The following is a 25,464-nucleotide window of genomic DNA, read 5'->3' as shown; positions in this document are numbered from 1 at the left end:
ACTGCCCATCACTGCTACATGTACTAGTATTTTTTCTCCTATGAATACTATATTCATAGTATTCTATGTATGAATATACTATTTTTTCTTATCCATTCACTTCTGGATAGACAATTGGGTTTTATGCAACTTTTTACTATTATGAATAACCCTACTATGAGTATTCTAGTTCAAGTCTTTTGGTGGGCATATGACTTCATTTCTCTTGGGTAAAAACCTAGGAGTAGAATTCCCAAGTTATATGGTAAGTATATACTTAACCTTATTTTTAAAATCTACCAAACTATTACAAAGGGTTATGCTATTTTCAAGTTTCACAAGTAACGTGTGAGAGTTTTAAATCCTTGTCATGGCAATACCTTGACATGGTATTATCTTTCTTCTTACTTTTAGCCATTCTAACCATTGTGCAGTAGTATTTCTATGTGGCTTTGATTTGCATTTTTCTGGTGAGTAACAAAGTCGAACATCTTTTCATGTTATCTGTTTAGTCATTTATTATTGAGCTGTTAGTCTTCTCATATATTCTAGATACAAGACTGGACTTGTAAAAATATTTTTGCAAATATTTTTCCCAAGCGGATGGTTAGATGGTTTGCCTTTTCACCTTTTTTTACAATGTCTTTCAAAGAGCAGAAAAATTTAATTTTCATAAAGTCCAATTTTTTTTTCCTCCTGTTATATTTGCACTTTTTATATCCTAAGATCTCTTTACCTACTGCAAGGATTCAAACATTTTCTCCAACATTTTTTGTTCCAGAAACTATACTTGTGGACTTTATACTTAGGTCTATGTTTCATTTCAAGTTAAATTCCGCATATGATATAAGATAAGGGTTGAAATTAATTTACTTTCCACATGGAAATCCGGTTGTTTCAGCACCATATGTTGAAAAGTTGATCCTTCCCCCACTTAGCTAGGCTGGCATCTTTGTAATAAATCAAATACATATTAACCATATATTGTACAATTATTATTATTTTTTTGAGACAGATTCTCCTTTTGTCACCCAGGCTGGAGTGTAGTGGCACAATCTCGGCTCACTGCAACCTCCACCTCCCAGGTTCAAGTGATTCTCGTGCACAGCCTTCTGAGTAGCTGGGACTATAGGTGTGCACCACCACGCTAATTTTTATATTTTTAGTAGAGACGAGATTTCATCATGTTGGCCAGGCTGGTCTTGAACTCCTGGCCTCAAGTGATTTGACCAGCTGCAAGGAGAAAGAAGACTGTGCCTTCAACATTTTACTTAAAAATCTCCACAGCTAAATATCCAAGTTCATCACTAGAACATAATTTAACCAAGATCTTTGCCACTTTATAACAAGGACCACATTCCCTTCAATGTCAAATAACACGTTCCTCATTTCCACTTGAGGTCTCACCAGAAACAGCTTGAACGTCCATATTTTATATCAACAATTTATTCAGCGATAGAATCTAGGTTTTTTTCTAATATATACCTCAAAATTCTTCCAGTCTCCACCCATTACCCAGTTCTAAAACCACTTCCACATTTCTAAGTGCTTGTTAAGCAACAACTCACTGCTTGGTACCAAAATCTGTATGAGATAGGTAGAGCTGCCATAACAAAATACCACAGACTGGGTAACTTAAACAACAGAAACCTATGTTCTCAGTTCTGGAGGCCACCTCTATCATTAGCTTACAGATGACCTCCTTTCTGTGTCCTCACATGGGCTTTCCTCAGTGTGCATGCATCTCTGGTGTCTCTTTGTGAGATCAAATTTCCTTTTCTTATAAAGACACCAGTCAAACCACTCTAGTGGTCTCATTTTAACTTAATCACTGCTGTAAAGAATCTATCTGTAAATACAGTCACAATGTGAAATAGCAGAGTTAGGGTTCAGTATATAAATTTTGAGGGGTACAATTCAGCCCATACACTACGTACAAATTTAACAACATATATTAACGAACAGATGCTTAAGCTACAAATCACCAATTTTTAAAAACTTAAAAAGACCTAAGCAAATGGAAAGATATACCACGTTAATGAATTGAAAGACTCAATACTGCTAAAATGTTAATTCTCCCAAATTCATGACACAATTTCTATCCAAATCTCAGCAGGAATTTTTGTGGAAATTGATAAGTTGATTCTAAGAGGCAAAAGAATGAGTCGAAAACATTTTGGAAATACAAAAAGTTGGAGGACTAACCTTTCTGGATTTCAACACATTAAGCTATAGTATAATTAAGACAGTATGATATCAATAAAAGGACAGAAACAGATGGAAATGGTAGACACAGAAATCACTGGAAAAGAACAGTCTGAAATAGACTTACACAGTCTATTTATAGTCTGTGTCATATATAGTCAACTCAACAGTAAAAGAATGGTCCTTTTAACAAATAAAACGGAAATAACTATAAATGCAGATGTAAAACTAGAAAGAGGATCCCATCACATGCACCACATAGAAAAATTAAATGGATGAGAGACCTAAGTATAAAACCTAACTCTAAGAAATTTCCAGAATAAAGACATAGGGAAAAATCTTCTTGACCTTAAATTAGGCAAAAATTGCAGGGATGTGATACAAAAAGTTCAATATCTGGAGAAAATATTGCTAAATTCAATAGTATTAAAATTAAACTTTTGCTCTCCAAAAAACAGTTAAAGAAACAAAAAAACTCACCAACAGACTAGGAGAAGAATATTGCAAAACACTAAAGTGAACACTAAAGTGTTCAGGAGTAATGGGACATTAACTCACTTTTTTTTTTTTTTTTTTTTGAGACAGAGTCTCGCTCTGTCGCCCAGGTTGGAGTGTAGTTACTCAATCTCGGCTCACTGCAACCTCTGCCTCCAGAGTTCAAGCGATTCTCCTGTCTCAGCCTCCTGAGCAGTTGGGATTACAGGTGCCCACCACCATGCCTGGCTAATTTTTGTATTTTTAGTAGAGACGGGATTCCACCATGTTGGCCAGCCTGGTCTTGATCTCCTGACCTCAAATGATCTGCCTGCCTCTGGCTCCCTAAGTGCTGGGATTACAGATGTGAGCCACCACACCCAGCTAGTAAGGTACTCTCTAACAGACTGAGGATAAAACTTGTTTACACTGGTGGCTGGCAAGATGGCTGAATATGAACAGCTCCAACCTGCAGCTCCAGGCAACATCAATACAGAAGGCTGGTGATTTCTGCATTTCAAACTGAGGTACCCAGCTCATCTCATTGGGACTGGTTAGACAGTGGATGCAACCAACGGAGGGTGAGCTGAAGCAGAGTGGGGCTTTGCCTCACCCAGGAAGTGCAAGGGGTCAGGAACTCCCTCCCACAGCCAAGGGAAGCCCTGAGGGACTGTGTCATGAGGAATGGTGCACTCTAGCCCAGATACTACACTTTTCCCATGTTCTTTGCAACCCACAGACCAAGAGATTCCCTCAGGTGCCTACACCAACACGGCCCAGGGTTTCAAGCACAAAACTGGGCAACCATTTGGGCAAACACCAAGCTAGCTGAAGGAGCTTGTTTTCATACCCCAGTGGCACCTGGAATGCCAGTGAGACAACCATTCACTCCCTTGGGAAGGGGGCTGAAGCCAGTCTTGCTCAGAGGATCCCACTCCCATGAAGCCCACCAAGCCAAGATCCACTGGCTTGAAATTCTCACTGCCAGCACAGCAGTCTGAAGTCAACCTGGGATGCTCGAGCTTGGTGGGGGACAGGGCATCCCCACTGCCAAGGCTTGAATAGGCGGCTTTTCTCTCACAGTGTAAAAAAAGCCATCTGGAAGTTCAAATCGGGCGGAGCCCACCACAGCTCAGCAAAGCCCCTGTAGACAGACTGCCTCTCTAGACTCCTCCTCTTTGGACAGGGCATCTCTGAAAGAAAGGTAGCAGCCCCAGTCAGGGGCTTATAGATAAAGCTCCCATCTCCCTGGGACAGAGCACCTGGGGGAAGGGGCAGCTGTGGGCACAGCTTCAGCAGACTTAAACATTCCTGCCTGCCAGCTCTGAAGAGAGCAGCGGATCTCCCAGCACAGGGCTCGAGCTCTGCTAAGAGACAGACTGCCTTCTCAAGTGGGTCCCTGACCCCCATGCCTCCTGACTGGGAGACACCTCCCAGCAGGGGTCGACAGACACCTCACACAGGACAGCTCTGGCTGGCATCTGGCGGGTGCCCCTCTGGGGCGAAGCTTCTGGAGGAAGGAACAGGCAGCAATCTTTGCTGTTCTGCAGCCTCCAGTGGTGACACGCAGGGAAAGAGCGTCTGGAGTGGACCTCCAGCAAACTCCAGCAGACCTGCAGCAAAGTGGCCTGACTGTTAGAAGGAAAGCTAACAAACAGAAAGGAACAGCATGAACATCAACAAAAAGGACATCCACACAGAAACGCCATCCGAAGGCCACCAACATCAAAGACTCAAGGCAGATAAATCCACAAAGATTAGGGAAAAACCAGCACAGAAAGATTGAAAATTCCAAAAACCAGAATGCTGCTTCTCCTCCAAAGGATCACAACTCCTTCCAGCAAGGGAACAAAACTGCACAGGGAATGAGTTTGCAGAATTGACAGAAATAGGCTTCAGAAGGTGGGTAATAACAAACTCCTCTGAGCTAAAGGAGCATGTTCTAACCCAGTGCAAGAAACCTAAGAACCTTGAAAAAAGGTTAGAGGAATTGCTAACTAGAATAACCAGTTTAGAGAAGAACATAAATGACCTGATGGAGCTGAAAAACACAGCATGAGAACTTTGTGAAGCATATACAAATATCAACAGCCAAATCGATCAAGCGGAAGAAAGGATATCAGAGACTGAAGATCGACTTAATGAAATAAAGCATGAAGACAAGATTAGAGAAAAAAGAATGAAAACGAACAAAGCCTCCAAGAAATATGGGACTATGTGCAAAGACCAAACCTACATTTGACTGGTATACCTGAAAGTGGTGGGGAGAATGGAACCAAGTTGGAAAACATTCTTCAGGATATTATCCAGGAGAACTTCCCCAACCTAGCAAGACAGGCCAATATTCAAATTCAGGAAATACAGAGAACACCACTAAGATACTCCTCAAGAAGAGTAACCCCAAGACACATAATCGTCAGATTCGCCAAGGTTGAAATGAAGGAAAAAATGTTAAGGGCAGCCACAGAGAAAGGTTGGTTTACCCAAAAAGGGAAGCCCATCAGACTAACAGCGGATCTCTCTGCAGAAACCCTACAAGCCAGAAGACAGTGGGGGCCAATATTCAACATTCTTAAAGAATAAAGCAAGTTCTTAGAGACCTACAAAGAGTCTTAGACTCCCACACAATAATAGCAGGAGACTTTAACACCCCACTGTTAATATAAGACAGATCAACATGACAGAAAACTAACAAGGATATTCAGGACTTGAACTCAGCTCTGGACCAAGCGGACCTAATAGACATCTACAGAACTCTCCACCCCAAATCAACAGAATATACATTCTTCTCAGCACCACTTCGCACTTATTCTAAAATTAACCACGTAATTGCAGGTAAAACAAGCCTCAGCAAATGCAAAAGAATGGCAATCATAACAGTCCCTCAGGCCACACTGCAATCAAATTAGAACTCAGGATTAAGAAATTCACTCAAAACCGCACAACTACATGGAAACTGAACAACCTGCTCCTGAATGACTACTGGGTAAATACTGAAATTAAGGCAGAAATAAGTAAGTTCTTTGAAACAATGAGAACAAAGACACAACATACCAGAATCTCTGGGACACAGCTAAAGCAGTGTTTATATGAAAATTTATAGCACTAAATGCCCACAGGAGAAAGCGGGAAAGATCTAAAATTGACACACTAACATCACAATTAAAGAACATGAGAAGCAAGAACAAATTCAAAAGCTAGCAGAAGACAAGAAATAACTAAGATCGGAGCAGAACTGAAGGAGACAGAGACATGAAAAACCCTTCAAAAATATCAATGAATCCAGGAGCTGGTTTTTTAAAAAGATTAGCAAAATACATAGACCACTAGCCAGACTAATAAAGAAGAAAAGAGAAAAGAATCAAACAGACACAATAAAAAATGCTAAAGGGGATATCACCACTGATTCCACAGAACTACGAGCTACTATCAGAGAATACTATAAACACCTCTAGACAAATAAACTAGAAAAATCTAGAAGAAATGGATAAATTCCTGGACACATACACTCGCTCAAGACTAAACCAGGAAGAAGTCAAATCCCTGAATAGACCAATAACAAGTTCCAAAATTGATGCAGTAATTAATAGCCTACCAGTGAAAAAAAGCCCATGAGTAGATAGATTCACAGCAAATTCTACCAGAGGCACAAAGAGGAGCTGGTACCATTCCTTCTGAAACTACTCCAAACGATGGAAAAAGAGGGAGGGATTCCTCCCTAATTTCATGAGGCCAGCCTCATCCTGCTACCAAAACCTGGCAGAGACACACACAAAAAAGAAAATTTCAGGCTAATATCCCTGATGAACATCAATGTGAAAATCCTCAATAAAATACTGGCAAACCAAATCCAGCAGCACATCAAAAAGCTTAAGCCACCACAATTAAGGTTGGCTTCATCCCTGAGATGCAAGGCTGGTTCAACATATGCAAATAAATAAACGTAATCCATCACATAAACTGAACCAGACAAAAACCACATGATTACCTTAATAGATTCAGAAAAAGCCTTTGATAAAATTCAACACCCCTTCAAGCTAAAAATTCTCAATAAACTAGGTATTCATGGAATGTATCTCAAAATATTAAGAGCTATTTATGACAAAGCAACAGACAATATCATACTGAATGGGCAAAACCTGGAAGCATTCCCTCTGAAAACTGGTACAAGACAAGACTGCCCTCTCTCACCACACCTATTCAACATAGTATTAGAAGTTTTGGCCAGGGAAATCAGGCAAGAGAAAGAAAGGGTATTCAAAAAGGAAGAAAGGAAATCGAATCGTCTCTGTTTGCAGATGACATGACTGTATATTTAGAAAACCCCAATGCCTCAGCCCAAAATTTCCTTAAGCTGATAAGCAACTTCAGCAAAGTCTCACGATACAAAATCAATGTGCAAAAATCACAAGCATTTCTATACACCAATAACAGACAAACAGAGAGCCAAATAATCAGTGAATTCCCATTCACAATTGCTACAAAGAGAATAAAATACCTAGGAATCCAACTTACAAGGGATGTGAAGGACCTCTTCAAGGAGAACTACAAACCACTGCTCAAGGAAATAAGAGACGACACAAACAAATGGAAAAACATTCCATGCTCATGAATAGGAAGAATCAATATTGTGAAAATGGCCATACTGCCCCAAGTAATTTATAGATTCAATGCTATCCCCATCAAATTATCATTGACTTTCTTTGCAGAATTTGAAAAAACTACTTTAAATTTCATATGGAACCAAAAAAGAGCCCATATAGCCAAGACAATCCTAAGCAAAAGAACAAAGCTGGAGGCATCACACTACCTAACTTCAAACCATACTACAAGGCTACAGTAACCAAAACAGCATGGCACTGGTACCAAAACAGAGATATAGACCAATGGAACAGAACAGGGGCCTCAGAAATAACCCCACACATCTACAACCATCCGATCTTTGACAAACCTGACAAAAACAAGCAATGGGGGAAGGATTCCCTATTTAATAAATGGTGTTGGGAAAACTGGCTAGCCATATGCAGAAAACTGAAACTGGACCACTTCCTTAGACCTTATACAAAAATTAATTCAAGATGGATTAAAGACGTAAATGCAAGACCTAAAACCATAAAAACTCTAGAAGGAAACCTAGACAATACCATTCAGGACACAGGAATAGGCAAAGACTTCATGACTAAAACACCAAAGCAATGGCAACAAAAGCCAAAATTGATAAATGGGATCTAATTAAACTAAAGAGCCTCTGCATAGCGAAAGAAACTATCATCAGATTGAACAGGCAACCTACAGAATGGGAGAAAATTTTTGCAATCTATCCATCTGACAAAGGGCTAATATCTAGAATCTACAAAGAACCGAAAAAAATTTACAAGTAAGAAACCAACAACCCCATCAAAAACTCGGTGAAAGAGACGAACAGACACTTCTCAAAAGAAGATATTTATGTGGCCAACAAACATATGAAAAAAAGCTCATCATCACTGGTCATTAGAGAAATGCAAATCAAAACCACAATGAGATACCATCTCATGCCAGTTAGAATGTCGGTCATTAAAAAGTCGGGGAACAACAGATGCTGGAGAGGATGTGGCGAAACAATAATGCTTTTACACTGTTGGTGGGAGTGTAAATTGGTTCAACCATTGTGGAAGACAGTATGGCGATTCCTCAAGGACCTAGAACCAGAAATACCATTTGACCCAGCAATCCCATTACTGGGTATATACCCAAAGGATTATAAATCATTCTACTATAAAGACACATGCACACGTACGTTTAATGCAGCACTGTTCACAACAGCAAAGACTTGGAACCAACCCAAATGCCCATCAATGACAGACTGGATTAAGAAAATGTGACACATATACAACATGGAATACTATGCAACCATAAAAAAGGATGAGTTCATGTCCTTTGCAGGGACATGGATGAAGCTGGAAACCATCATTCTCAGCAAAGTAACACAGGAACAGAAAACCAAACACTGCAAGTTCTCACTCATAAGTGGGAGTTGAACAATGAGAACACATGAAAACAGGGAAGGGAATATCACACACCGGGGCCTGTTGAGCAGTGGGGAGCTAGGGGAGAGAGAGCATTAGGAGAAATACCTAACGTAGATGCTGGGTGGATGGGTGCAGTAAACCACCATGGCACATGTATACCTATGTAACAAACCTGCATGTTATGCACATGTATACCATAACTTAAAGTATAATTAAAAAAAAAGTTATTAACACTATTTTTGGAATGTTCCAAGTTTGAAACCACTTCAAAAGAAAAGCATTTAAACATGAGTAAAGAACTCTCTGTACCCCCCAAAAATGGAGGGAAATGTGAATATATTTTTTTCTTTCTGAAATTCTCTCAGAAAGGGAAAAGTCACATGATACAAATCTAGAAATCATGAAGGAAAAAAAAAGTGACTATGTAAAAAATAAAATACTTTTGCCTGGCAAAAATAAATTTATATATGAGATAAAAATCAAACAACAAAATGAGGAAAAAACAGGAATTTTAAATGACAAACAGGTTATTTCCTTAATTAGACAACCATAACCCAATAGAAAAAAGGTATTAACAGCAGTTTCCAAAAACAGAAATTAAATTAGTAAATTTAGGAAAGTATGTTCTACTCATTTAAAAAAGCATATCAAAACCAGAAGATAACATTTTTTCACTTCAAATAAAATTTTAACATTTGCTAATACTCACTAATGAAACCAGAGAAAGATATTCATTTACTGTTAGCAAACTATAAGTTAAGCAAATTTGGGCTGGGCACAGTGGCTCACACCTGTAATCTCTGTACTTTGGGAGCCCAACACAGGCAGATCATTTGAGGTCAGGCTTTTAAGACCTGCCTGGCCAACATGGGGAAACCCTATCTCTGCTAAAAATACAAAAATCAGCTAAGTGTAGCGGCACGCACTTGTAGTCCCAGCTACTTAGGAGGCTGAGGTGGCACAACTGCTGGAACCTGGGAGATGGAGGTTGCAGTGAGCCAAGATTGCGCCACTGTACTCCAGCCTGAGCAAATGAGGGAGACCTCGTCCCCCCCAAAAAAAATGTTTTTTGGCAAAATAATCAAAATTCAAAAATCACATACTCTTTTATTCAACAATTCCATTTTTAGAAATTTATTCTATGAATAAAAGTATAAGCAAATATATATATATAAGTGTATATATATAAGAGGAAGTTCAAAGCAGTATTTTTCATAACTATAAACGCTCATAATGTGACTATCCATCAAAAGGAGACATATTAAGCACAAGATGGTATATGCAGAAAATGAAATACTATATCACCATAAACAAATGAGGTAGATCTGTATGTGCTAACATAAACGTTTATTTAAGGCATATATGATAATAATGGTAAAAATAATACAGATTCAGAATAGTGAGTATAATTATTTCATTTAATTTTAAAAATATAAGAATACAGGCCGGGCACAGTGGCTCACACCTGTAATCCCAGCACTTTGGGAAGCTGAGGCGGGTGGATCACAAGGTCAGGAGTTCAAGACCAGCCTGGCCAAGATGGTGAAACCCCGTCTCTACTGAAAATGCAAAAAATTGAGCCGGGCGTGGTGGCAGGCACCTGTAATCCCAGCTACTCAGGAGGCCGAGGCAGTGAATTGCTTGAACCCAGGAGGCAGAGGTTGCAGTGAGCCAAGATTACACCACTGCACTCCAGCCTGGGCGACAGAGGGAGGCTCTGTTTCAGAAAAAAAAAAAAGAATATATACATGTATGTGTACATACACATACTGCATACACACACATATGCATATGCATGTTCTTGTGCATGTCTGTACTAGTATATGCCATCAATATTTTCTGAAAAACTAGAGAAGCAGTAGTTAACAGTGTTATCGCTCAGGAAAGGGATTGGAGGCAGCAAAAATTAGGAAAGTCGATTTATTATTTTATATCTTTCTTAACTATAATTTTTACCATTTCAGTTTCTCTCTTAAAATGTAATTTTCTTAATGTCTATTCAAAACAAATTGCAAACTGTCTTACATAAAATTCCTGTGATTGTTTCAAATATTATTAGTGGACTTTCCTAATTCATGCTTATATTAATTTTGAAAATCACATTACCTGGAATGATTTGACAGGGGCAGATACTTCAGTTACTGGTTCAGGTTTTGGAATGCTTTCAACCAATTCCATAATCCCTTGTAGTTTTTTATCTGAGATTCGTAAAGAAATAAGAGGTAACTTTCCAAAAATCTTGAATCTGTTTTGAAAAGATAAAAATAAGTAATTATAAAGGAATTATTCTGATTTAAGTGCACTAATTTAAAAGACTGTTCTCAAATTATCTGAATCAAATGTGATTTTAAACACTAAAAATCTCTACTCCAATTTCTGTCTTACCTTATTAACCAGTCTCATTAGATGGGCTAACCTCATTATTTTTCAGAAGTTTATGATTTTATTTCATGTAATGTTCTTCTACTGTTTACTGTATACAATTGACAATTACTACTAATCAAGTGTTTCTCATGTGACAGGCATTGAGGAAAGCACTTTACATGCATCATTGTAAACAGTCCTCACAATCTATGAGGCAGACAACCTATTTTTGCTCTCTATTTATTTTAAGTTCCTATATGTATATGGTTCCTATAAGAAAACTAAGGTTTGGCAGTGCAAATAGCCTGCTCACGAGACTATATAGCAAAGATCATGGGACAAAATCACATCAGAGTGCTTTATTATTCTTTTAATTGCCTTGACAGTCTCCTTTGAGAATGAGAGAAAGAGAAAGTTTTCACTATCAGAGAGAGAAAGTTTTCACTCCCCATTTTTATCCCTGCATTTCCCTAAAAATTACTTTTTCCATGTATGCACACTGATTACTTACGTTATCTTTCTAAAACTGTACTGGAGTCCTACAGAAAATTACAAGCTTTCTTTTATTTCCAATACCCTAAATATTTGTAATTAATCACAAGCAGAGTAGTTTAACTTCATTAAACATTATGAATCGATCCTCTTAATGCCCTTAAACTTACTTTCACTTTCTTGAAAAATCTGCAAGTTGTGCAATCTAAAGATGCTGGGTACCAAAACAGTACCTACCAAATAACAAGTATCCTTTTATTTGCCTTCAAATTAATGCAGCTCAATTTTCAAGGGAATGTTCCTGACACTTGTGAAGTTCCAGGATTTAACATATCCTATCCACTTTATATTGCTCACAATATTATAAAATAGAAACCAAATAAATTCTAAGATTTCATCTTTGTAAGTTAAGTCATTATCATTTCTGGCCTGTATTTTAATTATACTAACCTATAAGCTGGTCTGAATCTATAACCATTATCAATCTTTATTACATTATTATAGATATATTATTATAATCGGCTATTTTAATTCCTGCTATGCTATACATATTCCCTGCATCACGAGACTTAAATTCTTCCTAATCATATATTGATAGAGCAAGTCCAAACGAAGATAAAAGTTGCACTTTTCTCCCCTCAGAGAAAGATCACCTACTTTTTCCGGTACCCTGTAACTTACCAAGAAGGAAAGTATTTAAACTATGCTTAAAAATGTCAATTCATAGTCATATGTTTACAACAAGAAATCACACAGATCTTTAATCTTTATCATCACAGAATGAAAAACTTCACAAGAATAGTAGAAAAGAGTAAACAAGCAGGGGACATAAGGAGGGAGGAATGAAAAGACTTAAGCCTTTTCTCTAAAATTGAACCATATCTAAAGCTAGATTTGAAAAAAACAAGGGAATACACAGCATGGTTTTCTTTCCTTCTGTCTCTTAAACCAAATTCCAGGCATTCCTCTTCCGCAAGACTCTCAGTGCATGCTTTGATTTTCTAAGAAAAGAAAATCTAGGAGAGTAAGATTTAGGGCCCCGGACAATGCTTGTTATAGAGTCACTATGAGGTAAAGGTCAACAAAAAAGGGTGTGGGTCTCTCCCTTTTACATGTTAAGTATAGTAAGTATTAAAAACAATGTCCATACCATGTACCATACAGGAAAAGGCCAGGGTCTCTCTAATTCCCTCTATTCTTCCTGGTACACTTTAACTAGGCATGAAGCCTTCTCATGTAGCCTTGCTAGTAGCAACTCTCCTGGAAGTGTTTGGATGTTAGATGAGAAAAGCCTTTAGTTAAATTTTAAAATAGATCTGTGCCTGAGGTTTGAATATTTGTAAGGGAGAAAAAAAGGTGCTGTTATAAGGAAGAAGTTAAATGGCTACCTACAGTCTAAAACTATTTAGAAATAAATCATCTAAATGGCCCAGTCTTAGTTCAAGAGACTTCTCTACTTAGGATCTCAGGCACATAGCTTCAGCTAACAATGAAATATAATAATCCCAGTAAACATAAATACATGGACAAATATAAAGCAAATGTTATTAGAATTTTGGTTTATAACTCTACTATTTATTTTCTACATAAGTTAAAAGACAAATGCATAAGAAATAATTATAATTCTTTGTTAATGGGTATAGAATATATAAAAATATAATCTGGGACATCAATAAGATAAACTGGAGGGGGCAAAACAGGAAACAAGTAGTTTTTGCATGCAATTGAACCTAACTTGGTATCAACTTTATTTTTCACTTTTTAAACTTTGTGTCACCCAGGCTGGAGTGCAGTGCCATAATCACAACCCACTATAGCCTCAACCATCTAGGCTCAAACTATCCTCCCACCTTAACTTCCCAAGTAGCTAGGACTAAAGGCATGCACCACTACGCCCAGCTAATTTTATTTAATTATTTATTTACTTATTGTAGAGACAGGGTCTTCCTATGTTGCCCAGGCTGGTCTCAAACTCCTGGCCTCAAGCAATCCTACCAGCTTGGCCTCTCAAAGTGCTGGGATTACAGGCATAAGACTATGCAACCTGCCTCAATCTTAAATAGACTGTTGTAGCCTGGGCAACACAGCAAGACCCACCTCTACAAAAAAATTTAAAAATTAGCTGAGTGTAGTGGTGTGTGCCTGTAGCCCCAGCTACTCAGGAGGACAAGGCAGGAGGATCACTTGAGCACAGGAGTTCCAGGCTGTAGTGAGCTACAACCACAACACTAGCCTAGGCGACAGAGCAAGACCCTGTCTAAAAAAACAAAGAAATAATAAATAGATTGTTATAACTTGAGGATATGATACATAATCTCCATGGTAATCACAAAGAAAACATTTGTAAACTGTACAAAACTGGAAATGATAGAGGAATCAAAGCATGTCACACACACACAATCCACTGAACACAAAGGGCAGCATTAAAGGAGGAAGCGAGGAATTTAAAAAGCTATAAGACATACAGAAAGCAAATAACAATATGACAAAAGTAAGTCCTCCCCTTCTGTATTTACTTTAAATGTAAATATATTTTTTCTCAATTAAAAACTTAAAGTGACAAAATGGATTAAAAAACAGGATGCAAGTACATACTGTCTACAAGAGATCACATTAAATCACAGAAAACACACAGGTTAAAAGTAAAAAAAAAAAATGAAGAAAGACATTCCATGCAAATAATCACCAAAAGAGAGCAGGGATGCCTATAACAAAAACAGCCAAAGTAGACTGCAAGTCAAAAACTGTTACAAGCAATAAAGAAGGCCATTATATAATGATAATGAAAGTATAACTTCACCAAGAAGACATAACAATTATAAACATGTATGTGCCAAACATCAGAGTTCGAAAATATATAAAGCAAGCACTGACAGAATTAAGAGGAAGAAACAGACAGTTCCATGATAATAATGGGAGACTTCAATATCTCACTGTCAATACTGAATAGAACCACCAGGTAGCAGATTAATAAGGAAACAGGGGACTGGACCAATAAAATTGACTAACTGGGACCAAAATGATGTATACAGAACACTCCATCCAGCAAAATAGACATTTTTCTCAAGTGCATATGAAACATTCTCCAGGACAGATTATATGTCAGGTAAAAAAATGAGTGTCAAAAAATGTCTAAACAGTGAAATCATAAGAAGAATCTTTTCCAATAATGATGAAATGAGTCTAGAATGCAAGAGTAGAAGGAAAAGACGTAGAAGTCACAAGTGTGTAGAAATTTAAAAACGGATGGTTAAACAAGCAATGAGATCAAAGAAATCACGCGGGAAATTAGAAAATAACTCAAGACAAATGAAAATGAAAATACAACATACCAAAATTCATAGGAGGCAGCAAAAGTCTGCCAAAAGGGGATTTTATAGCTGTAAACACCTACATTAATAAAGAAGAAAGACCTAAAATCAATAGCCTAATTTTACACCTTAAGGAACTAGAAAAAGAACAGCAAACTAAACCTAAAGCTAGCAGAAATTTAAAAAAAAAAAAAAAACAGATGGAAGCAGAGATAAATAAAATAAAGTACAGAAAAACAATAGAGGAAAAAATCAACAAAAATGTGAGTTGGTTCTTCAAAATGATCAAGATTGAAAACCTTTAGTTAGATTGAGAAAAAAAGAGAAAAGACAATTTAAATCAGAAATGAAAGTGGTTAACATTATTACTCATTTTACAAAACAAAAAGGGTTGTAAGAGAAAGACAATTATAAACAATTTTACACCAACAAATTGGATAATCTAAATGAAACAAATTCCAAGAAACACAAATCTACCAACACTGAATTATGAAGAAACAAAATCTGGATAAACTACTATGGAGATTGAATCAGTAATCAAAAACCTCCCAACAAAGAAAATCTCCCATGATCTTCAATAGTGAATTCTACCAAACAATCAAAAACCGAAGAGGCAGGAATACTTTCTAATTCATTTTATAAAGACAGCGTTACCCTGATATCAAAGCCAGACAAAGATACTACAAGAAAATAAATCTGCAGTCTAATATATCCGAAAAATATTAATGCAAAACTCAACAAAAGCACAAGCAAACCTAAATCAATAGCCCATTAAATGGTTTATATATCATTTACTCTTGGAATTTATTTATTCCTGGAATAAGAGGATTTATTCCTAGAATAAAAGGATTTTTTGCTGGACACAAGAAATATGATTTAATATATAGAGAGCAATTAAGGTAATATACCCCATTAAGAGAATGAAGGAAAAAAAAAATCATCTTGATCATTTTTCACATGATCACATGGTCATCTCAAAGCAGAGAAAGGATTTGAAAAAATTCAACACATTTTCGTAACAAAAAGTTAGCAAACTAGGAACAGAAGGAAACTACCTCAACATAATAAAGGTCATCCATAAAAACCCCACAGCTGACCTCATACTCAATGGTGAAATACTGAAAGCTTTTCCTCGGGGCTCAGGATTAAGGTGAGGATGCCAACCTAAACCACTTCTACTCAAGAGAGTGTTAAAACATTCTAGACAGACCAATTAGGCAAGAAAGAGAAAAAAAGGCACCCATATCAGAAAGGGAAAAAAACTACCTCTGTACACAGATGATAGGATCTTATATGTAGAAAATCTTAAATCTGTTAGAACTTTAGAATCCTAAAACTTAGAACTGTAAACAAATTCACAAAGTTGCAGGACATAAAAATCAGTTAAGTTCCCATACACTAACAATAAACAATCCAAAAAATTTTTTTTTAATTCATTTACAATAGCATCAGAAAGAATAAATTTAAGAAATGAGGCAAAAGACTTTAGTACTGAGACCTAGAAAATGCTGCTGAAATCAAAGAAGACACAAATAAACAGAAAGATATTCCATGTTCATGGACTGTAACAGTCAATATTATTAAGATGTCAATACTATTCAAAGGGATCTACAGGTTTGATACACTCTTTATCAGAATCTCTATAACATTTTTTGCAAGAAAAGAAAACTCCATCCTAAGATTCATATGGGATATCAAAGGATCCTGAATAGCCAAGACAATCTTGAAAAAGAACAAAGTTAAATAACTCACATGTCCTGATTTCAAAACTTCCTGCAAAGCTACAGTAATCTAAATAGTGTGGTACAGGAAAATAAAGACATAGAGATCAATGGAATAAAACAGAAAGCCCAAAAATAAGCTCTTGCATATATGGACAAATGATTTTCAACTAGGGTACCATGGCCACTCAATGAGAAAAGGACAGTCTTTTCAACAAATTATATTGAGAAAATGAGATATTTGCATGCAAAAGAATAAAGGTGGGTCCTTATTCTACATACCACATACAAAAATTAACTCAAATGGATCAAAGATCTAAATAAAAGAAGCTAAAACTATTAAAACTCTTTAAGGTAAACAAAGAAGAAAAGCTTTATGACATTGGATTTCATAATAATTTCTTGGATAGGACACCAACACATAGACAACTAAGATAAACTGGACAATAAAAATTTTAAACTTTTAGACATCAAAGGCCACAATCAACAGAGTGATAAGGAAACCCAGAGTGAGAAAAAATATTTGCAAATCATATATCTGACAAAGAATTAATATCCAAAATATACTTTAAAACTCTCACAACTCAGGCCGGCGCAGCAGCTCATGCCTGTAATCTCAGTACTTTGGGAGGCTGAGGTGGGTGGATCACAAGGTCAGGAGATCGAGCCCACCCTGGCTAACACGGTGAAACCCCGTCCCTACCAAAAATACAAAAAATTAGCCGGGCGTGGTGGCACACGCTTGTAGTCCCAGCTACTCAGGAGGCTGAGGCAGGAGAATCACTTGAACCCATGAAGTGGAGGTAGCAGTGAGCCAAGATCGCACCACTGCACTCCAGCCTGGGCAACAGAGCGAGACTTCATCACAAAAAAAAAGAAAAAAATAAATATCCACATTAAAAGATGGGCAAAGATCTTGAATACATATTTCTCCAAATAAATACATGAATGATCAACAAACACAAGAACAGATGTTCAACATCACTAAGCATTAAGAAAATGACATCACTTCACACCTATTAGGATGACTATTAAAATAAAAAAAACAAAAACAAAAACAAAAACAAAACAGAAAATACCAAGTATTGTAGAGGCAGTGAAGAAATTCAAACCCTTGTGCTGGTAGGAAAGTAAAATGGTGTTAACTGCTATAAAAAACAGAACAGCACTCCTCTAAAACTTAAACACCGAACTACAATATAATCCAGCAATTCTACTTCTGAGTATATACCCGAAAATACTGAAATCGGGGACTTAAGCAGATATTTTGTACCTCAGCATTATTACAACAGCCAAACAGCATTAACAACACAAATGTCCACTGAAGGATGAATAAATAAAACATAGTGTATACATATAAGGAATATTAATCAGCCTTAAAAATACATGAAATTCTGACATATGCTCCAACATGGTGAATCTTGAAGACATTATACTAAGTGAAGAAACCCAGGCACACAAAATCTAATTTTCTATGATTCTACTTATATGACGTACCTAAAATAGTCAAATTCATAAAGACAGAAGGTATAATGGTTGTTGTCAGGGGCTGGGTGCAGGGCGAATGGGGTGTTATTGCTTAATTGGGTATAGAGTTTCAGTTTGGAAGAGAAACAGTTCTGGAAATGAACGGTGGTGATGGTTGCATAACAGCAGCATGTGTGAATCTACTGACAATGAAGTATACTCTTAAAAATTGTCAAAATGGTAAATTTTATATACATTTTACCACACACACATTAAGTATGGTATTTCCCTAGCTACAGAATTACCCAGAAAATCCACAGTCACACACAACAAACAATACATACTTGGGCATCCTTACATCCATGAAAACCATGGCCTTAGACAGTTCCAAATTGAAGTGCATGGGTACCAAAATATGCTGGGTAGATACATTGAGTTTTCGTGCTTCTCTCCAATTATCACCTAAGTACAGAAAATGGTTCATATTTAATAACATATTTAATGAAACTATAATATGAAAAACACACAAAACCTAAAATTACTATTAATACTTTATAGTCACATATTCCATTATATAAGAAAATTTCCCCACATCTAGGTAATCTTAATGTCACATTCTCAGGTACACACAATCAGTAGGTTATCATCAAATCTACTATACACCCACTGACAATCACTACACCAACCATATACCTTACCCAAAAAAGTAACATGGCAGTAAGGCAGTAATGCAAAAGGTAGTAAAAAGTGAGGTTCTTTAACAGTAACTAATAAAAGCTACCATTTATTAATTTATAATTTCTACTCTTCTAGGCAATGTTTAAACGTTAGTTCTCAAAATGATATATAATAATCCCACTTTAGAAAACTGAGACTCAAAAGAATTTATAACTTGCCTGTGATCAATCTGCTAGTGATAAAATTGAGGTCTACTAACATGTGACCCCCTCCCTGGCAACAATCACTGCAGAGTTACAAGCCTAAATGTTCCATAAGGGAATGGTTAAATAACTGAGACCATAGCCATATAGCATAATATAGACAATAAAAACCATGAGTTCAAGTGACCAAAATATTACTGGTAAAAGAAAAAATATCTGGATATAAAACTGTATAAATCATGTAAAAAAAAAATACATTCACAAATACTTCCAATATAAACACCAAACAAGCACATCCCACATATTCACAGGCACATACACTGAAAAACATACTAAAAGAATATGCAACAAAATATCAATGGTGTTCTTGCCTAAGCAGTAACATAAAGGTTTATCTTTTTGGTTTCTGAATTGTTCAGATTTTCTAAAATAGGTATAATCAGAAAGAAATAACTTTAAAAATTCATAACAAGATTAATGGGATCTCAGTCATATAATGCATTTTCACATATACTATCTCATTTGAACCCAATAATTCTGAGTCATTAAATTCCAGTCAAGGAAAACCAAACCCAGTAATTTATTCCCTGAAAAGAATTTATGGACTTTAAAAATAATGTACTTTTGCCACCCACTATACCTTTGGGTTTCCTCCACCACAATTAGAATATGATAAAAATACAAACTATGTTCACTATCCTGAAGCAAATATAATTAAATAAAATGTTTCAGTCCCATACAAATTAACAATTTTGATAATAACTACTTTGGATTCTCATTGTTTCTCCTTTTATTGGTTAGCTCAGGTAATTAAAATCTGACCACATACAAACATACAGATCTCTACATATGGATCTCTTCAACAGATCAAACTTTATTGAATTATCTGCATGTTCACTAACACTCTAGGGATTCAAAAGCAGTATAACAGAATGAAAAGAAAGCTGAATGAGTCTGGGGTCTCTTCCTAACTACTTAAAAGGCTCTTGTCATGTGAATTTCTGGCTTTGACTTCATCTTAAAAACTAGCTCTAAATCAGAGACTCCTGATTGGTACACCACAGTGAATGAGATATAAGTATGCCAAGGAGAGTGACCCTCGTCAGTCTTTGTATGGCTGTCCATGACTGTCAGAATCCCCAGGCTGCTTACTTCTGGTCCTGAGCAATATCTTCTGGTTATCCAGCTGTGTAGTAATACCAATATCATTTTCAATATGGGCCAACTTTGGTCAAAGACTGAAAAACACTGATATAGATCAGGATTTCTCGACCTCAGCACTACTGATATTTGTCATGAGGGACTGGCTTGTATATTGTAGGATGCTTAGTAGTATCCCTCACCTTCACCCACTAGATGCTAGGAGTGCCACACACCCTCTACCTGTAACAACCAAAGATGTCTCCAGATATCAACAAATGTCTCTTGGGGGGCAAGACTGCTCCTGGTAAGAACAGCTAACCAATATTTACTATCATTTCTAATTCAAAAACATAGAAGTTCTAACACATTTAGGAGGAAGGTCTTCAAAGTGCCTAAAAACCTAATTAATCACTTCAACAAAATCAATCAACAGATAATGCATTTTATACTCACCAACTCTACTGTAAAGCAGTTGTATGCTTGTAAGTTGAATATCAAAGGAATCATAAGCTATATCCATTATCTCTTTAAGATTGGCCTCACCTTGTTTCACATCTGGTAATTCAGAACGACTTTTACTTGTCACCTTCAAGTTAATTTTAATAGTTTAGACTATGCAAAATACTTCAAAATGTAAGTATAAAGTTTTAATTTTTAGACCTATAATATAAAATGTTAATATGAGAGGATAAATTCACAAGTAAGCATACATAATAAGGCTATTAGAAAGGTCCTCATCCATGAGGTATATGATGAGAGAGAGAAAATAAATTTTTACATATTAGGATATATTTCCCATTTACTTACATTAAAAGAAAGAAACCAAGATGGTCCTGAAGAATAATACGTGTACAAATTCTTTAAATGTGATAAGAGGCCTTCTCATTAAGAGTAAGATCAAGAGACAAATTTAGCTTATAAAATGTTTTTACAGTATGACAAATACTGATATAGCTTTACAATAAGAAGTAAAAGAGTCCAGAATTAAATAGGATAGCTGAATTTTAGTTCCAACTCTGCCATTTATGCAACTCCAGGCAAGTTATATTTGCATCTCTCCTTTCTTGGCATACTGTGCACATTACTTTTCTCACTTAAACATCCTGGAGATGACTCCACAATAGTACATAAAGCTCTTACTCATAAAAATACATGTGTGTACACATATATTTTTTAACTTTTTTTCCCTCTATATAGCTCATGTGAAGTAAATCCTCAAAAAAAGATTATCTCTATTTGAAAAGTAATCAATTTTAGGTAACAGGTTAAGCAAATTGCCTAAAATCACAAAATTAGATATCCTTACTCCTAACTTTATGCTCTTTTATACCACACTGCCCTTGAAACAACTGAAAATTCAAATGTGAATAACAAGCTGTATAAATTTTATTATAAATATATACCCAGTGGGTGTTTACACAATTAACAAATGCAGAATTTTAAAAAATAGGATAAGGGAAGATGTCAGTACCAAGGACAGGCACGTATTTTTGTTAGGTGGCCAGAAACAGCATTCTAATATTATCCACCTCTCTTGGTTCTTTAAATTGTGATAGATATTCCTCTATATTTAATGATTTACAGCAATGCTGTCTAATAGAACTTCTACAATAACGGAAATGTTTTATATCAATGCTTTCAAATACAGGCCGGGCACAGTGGCTCACGCCTGTAATCCCAACACTTTGGGAAATCAATGACAGTGGATAACTTGAGGTCAGGGGCTCAAGACCAGCCTGACCAACATGGTGAAACCCCATCTCTACTAAAAATACAAAAATTGGCTGGGCATGGTGGTGCACACCTGAAATCCCAGCTACTTGGGAGGCTGAGGCAGAAGAATCACTTGAACTCGGGGGCAGAGGTTTCAGTGAGCTGAAATCATGCCACTGCACTCCAGCTTGGACAACAGAGTGAGACTATGTCTCAAAAACAAAAACAAAAAATACAGTAGCCACTAGCCACTTCTGACTATTAAACTCTTAAATGTGGCTAATATGACTAAGAAACTGAACTAATTTTATTTCATTCTAATTAATTTAAATAACTACATGTGGCTGGTCAGTGGGTACTACAGTGAAGAGTACAGATCTAGAATACCATAAAAAAATGTATTCTCCAGTGAAAATTTGGAAAGAAAAAAGTATATAATTAGGAAAAGAGGGCCAGGCGCGGTGGCTCATGCTTGTAATCCCAGCACTTTGGGAGGCCAAGGCGGGCGGATCACGAGGTCAGGAAATCAAGACCATCCTGGCTAACACAGTGAAACCCTATCTCTACTGAAAAATACAAAAAAGTTAGCCAGGCATGGTGGAGGGGGCCTGTAGTCCCAGCTACTCGGGAGGCTGGGGCAGGAGAATGGCATGAACCCGGGAGGCGGAGCTTGCAGTGAGCTGAAATCGCACCACTGCACTCCAGCCTGGGCCACAGAGCCAGACTCTGTCTCAAAAAAAAAAAAAGAAAAAAGAAAAAAAGAAGTGACTTAGGTAAACAGAAGAAGGCCATTTCTCAATTTAGAATTATTTAATACAAATATTAAAATGTCTATATATATATAATTTTACATACAAAAAATTTCAGAAAGATGAAGATGTATTTGATTGTTTCCAGAATTCTCTCTCATTCTATATACTTTAAGTAATCAAGTAACAGATCTAAATTGAGAAAGAAATAAGCTTCTCAAGCATGACTCTCAAATACTATAAATATAAATCTTAGATTTGGGCCAGGTGTGGGGGCTCACGCCAGTAATCCCAGCACTTAGGGAGGCCAATGCAAGTGGATCACTTTAGTACAGGAGTTCGAGACCAGTCTGGGCAATATAGTGAAATTCTGTCTCTACTAAAAATACAAAAATTAGGCGGGTGTGGTGGCGGGCACATATAGTCCCAGATAGGAGGCTGAGGCCTGAGAATCACCTGAACCTAGGAGGCAGAGGTTACAGTAAGCCAAGGTCACAGTACTGTATTCCAGCCTGGGCGACAGAGCAAGACTGTGTCTCAAATCAATCAATCAATCAATCAGTCAATCAATCAATCAATCAATCAATCAATCTTAGATTCTAACCTGACCCTGCAGAGTTTAATTGGTCATTTTGTTTTCATAAGTGTAGGAAAACTACCTAATCGAGACTTCACTTTGTTTATCAGAAAGGAAGATTTCTCAAATCTTACTTATCTACCACAAATACAGGAAAAAAACCAACAAATCAAACTGTCTAAAAAATAAAATACATTTTAAACAAAGAAACACCCTAAATGATATATCATAAATCAAATATTATTAGTATATACCTTAAGATGACCAAGGTCCAAAAGAAGCAGATTTGATGTAGGACTAAAAATTCCATCTTGTGGGACAATAATATATGAAGCCTTCAAATTAATTCTGAGATCAAGAACTTTCTGTGTTTCAATAATATACAGTAGACCTGGAAAAAATGTAAATATTTTCTATGAATACTTTTCACAAATTACTCGAGAAATATAGAGTCACTAAATATATGAACTGATAAAACAATCTTAATGTAAAATTAGTATTAATTTTAAAATGACCTCAGCAAAATACTTCCAATATAAAATTTAAAATATCTGCCAATGCGTGCACTCCTATTTAAATATAGCTGAGTACAAAATTGGAGTAATTCCTCAAAAAAATTTTTTTAACCTATAAACTCAATTTTGGTAAAATTGGGAAGAAAGATATAGACCAAAAAAAACAAAAAAGTTTCAGTGGCATAAAACATTTATTCACAACAACTCTTAGAATCTACATAGATACTTCTCAAATCATAAACTTCATAGAGCTACACTTACCATACTGAACAATAATACTTGATCTTAGTATTATTCTGAGAACATAAAAAATCCTGGATTATCAAATCATCTTCAATAAAATCATATGTAAACCAGAAAAGGCAACAAACCAGAGTTTCCCATTCCCTAGGTCCTTCATTCACTTGGAGTTTTTTAGTTTAATAAATTTAATTCATTCACTTGCATGTGATTAGTATACCAAAGTCATCTAGTTTATGTCCCTAAGTCCAGCATCAGCTTTTAAATCTAAACAAATTATTTTCTACGAGATGAGAACCCTTTCTTAAAATAAAAAATTATATGAGCAGCCATCAAATCAGTTTGAGTAAATAAAAGATATTTGACTTACAAAGTTTAAAAAGATCTGACTCAAACAAAAAGGCACAGTTTTTCACACACACACACACACAAAACGTAGGCAGGTCGGTACCTTTTAATATAACCTTTAAAGTTAAGAATTTATCATTAAAGAATACATGTTCAAATTAAAGAATATGTCAACAATTTTAATGTACTTAAAATTACAAATAAATATATATACACAATTACAAAGCTTAAAAGCAGACACCGAACAAGTGTCAAGTGCCAACACATAATCAGCTTGATATACAAGCCAACAGAAAGGAAAATGAATAAATTAAAAGAAATTAAAATATATTGTTTTAAATATCTATTTAAATTAAAATAGAAAATAAGTAATCTAAGTCTGTGCTACAGTTTGGTGTTTCACCCCTCCAAAACTCATGCTGACACCTGATTTTTAATGTTGAAGGTGGGACCCTAATAAGAGCTGTCTGAGTCACGGGGGCAGAGTCCTCACAAGCAGCTTGGTGTTGTCCTCATGGTAACGACTGAGTCCTTGCTCTGTGAGTTAGAGCTTGTTGTTTAAAAGAGCCTGGCACCTCCTTCGTTTCCCTTGCCATGTGATCTCTGCACATGTGGGCTCCCTAACCCTTTCTGCCATGAGTGGAAGCATTCTGAAACCCTCACCAAAAGGAGATGCTGGAGTCATGCTTCTTGTACAGCCTGTAGAACCATGAAACAAATAAACCTCTTTTCTTCACAAATTACGCTGCCTCCAGTATTCTTTATAAAAATAACACTAATAAATTATATCTGGGACGGCTCTTCCTTGAAATATGAGAAACTATAATCAAAACTGTGTCATCTTTAAGGGATTCCAGTGGCCTTGCCCAGGCAGCCCAAGCAAGACTCTAGTAGAGAGAGGAAGAAAAAACCTTGGCATTTCCCATAGCCTGTAAGAAGCAAATTCAAGTGAAATCTCTTAAAATGAGGATGGGAGGAGAGATGAGATAGAGGTTTGAAAACAGACTGACAGATCATCAAAAATTCTGAAGATCATCCAATTAGCCTGAAACTTAAGAGCAGAATTGACTCAAACAGTTATTCATTCTTTTTCCCCAAATGATTTGGATTCAAACACAGATGGCATGATTTTACTAAAGCAACAAGAAGCATCCAGAAGGGTCAATCTGACATTCAAGATTCTCCAGAGTCTGTCTGTTAAGCATTTCTCTATCTTCATTTCCATCTCTAGTCTAAGGATTCCTCGTGTATTCTGGCCTCTACAAATCAAAGTT

The 25,464-nt window shown here is 36.3% G+C and overlaps 1 protein-coding gene across 4 annotated transcripts in view; it reads right to left on the bottom strand.

Annotated features, from left to right (window-relative positions):
• VPS13A (vacuolar protein sorting 13 homolog A) overlaps window positions 1-25,464 on the bottom strand; it is a 246,679-nt gene that overhangs the window by 139,428 nt on the left and 81,787 nt on the right. For all 4 annotated transcript variants that reach the window (XM_025360006.1, XM_025360007.1, XM_025360009.1 and 1 more), the window contains exons 20-23: window positions 23,342-23,478; window positions 20,502-20,634; window positions 18,369-18,486; window positions 10,776-10,914 (exon numbers count right to left, since the gene is read on the bottom strand). In XM_025360006.1, coding sequence (XP_025215791.1) covers window positions 10,776-10,914; window positions 18,369-18,486; window positions 20,502-20,634; window positions 23,342-23,478 — 527 coding nt within the window. The remainder of the gene's footprint in view (window positions 1-10,775; window positions 10,915-18,368; window positions 18,487-20,501; window positions 20,635-23,341; window positions 23,479-25,464) is intronic.

The sequence above is a fragment of the Theropithecus gelada genome, chromosome 15 (genome assembly GCF_003255815.1).
Source record: "Theropithecus gelada isolate Dixy chromosome 15, Tgel_1.0, whole genome shotgun sequence".
NCBI lineage: Eukaryota > Metazoa > Chordata > Mammalia > Primates > Cercopithecidae > Theropithecus > Theropithecus gelada.
Note: the sequence above shows the minus strand (reverse complement) of the source record. Positions and strands in the feature narration are given on the sequence as shown.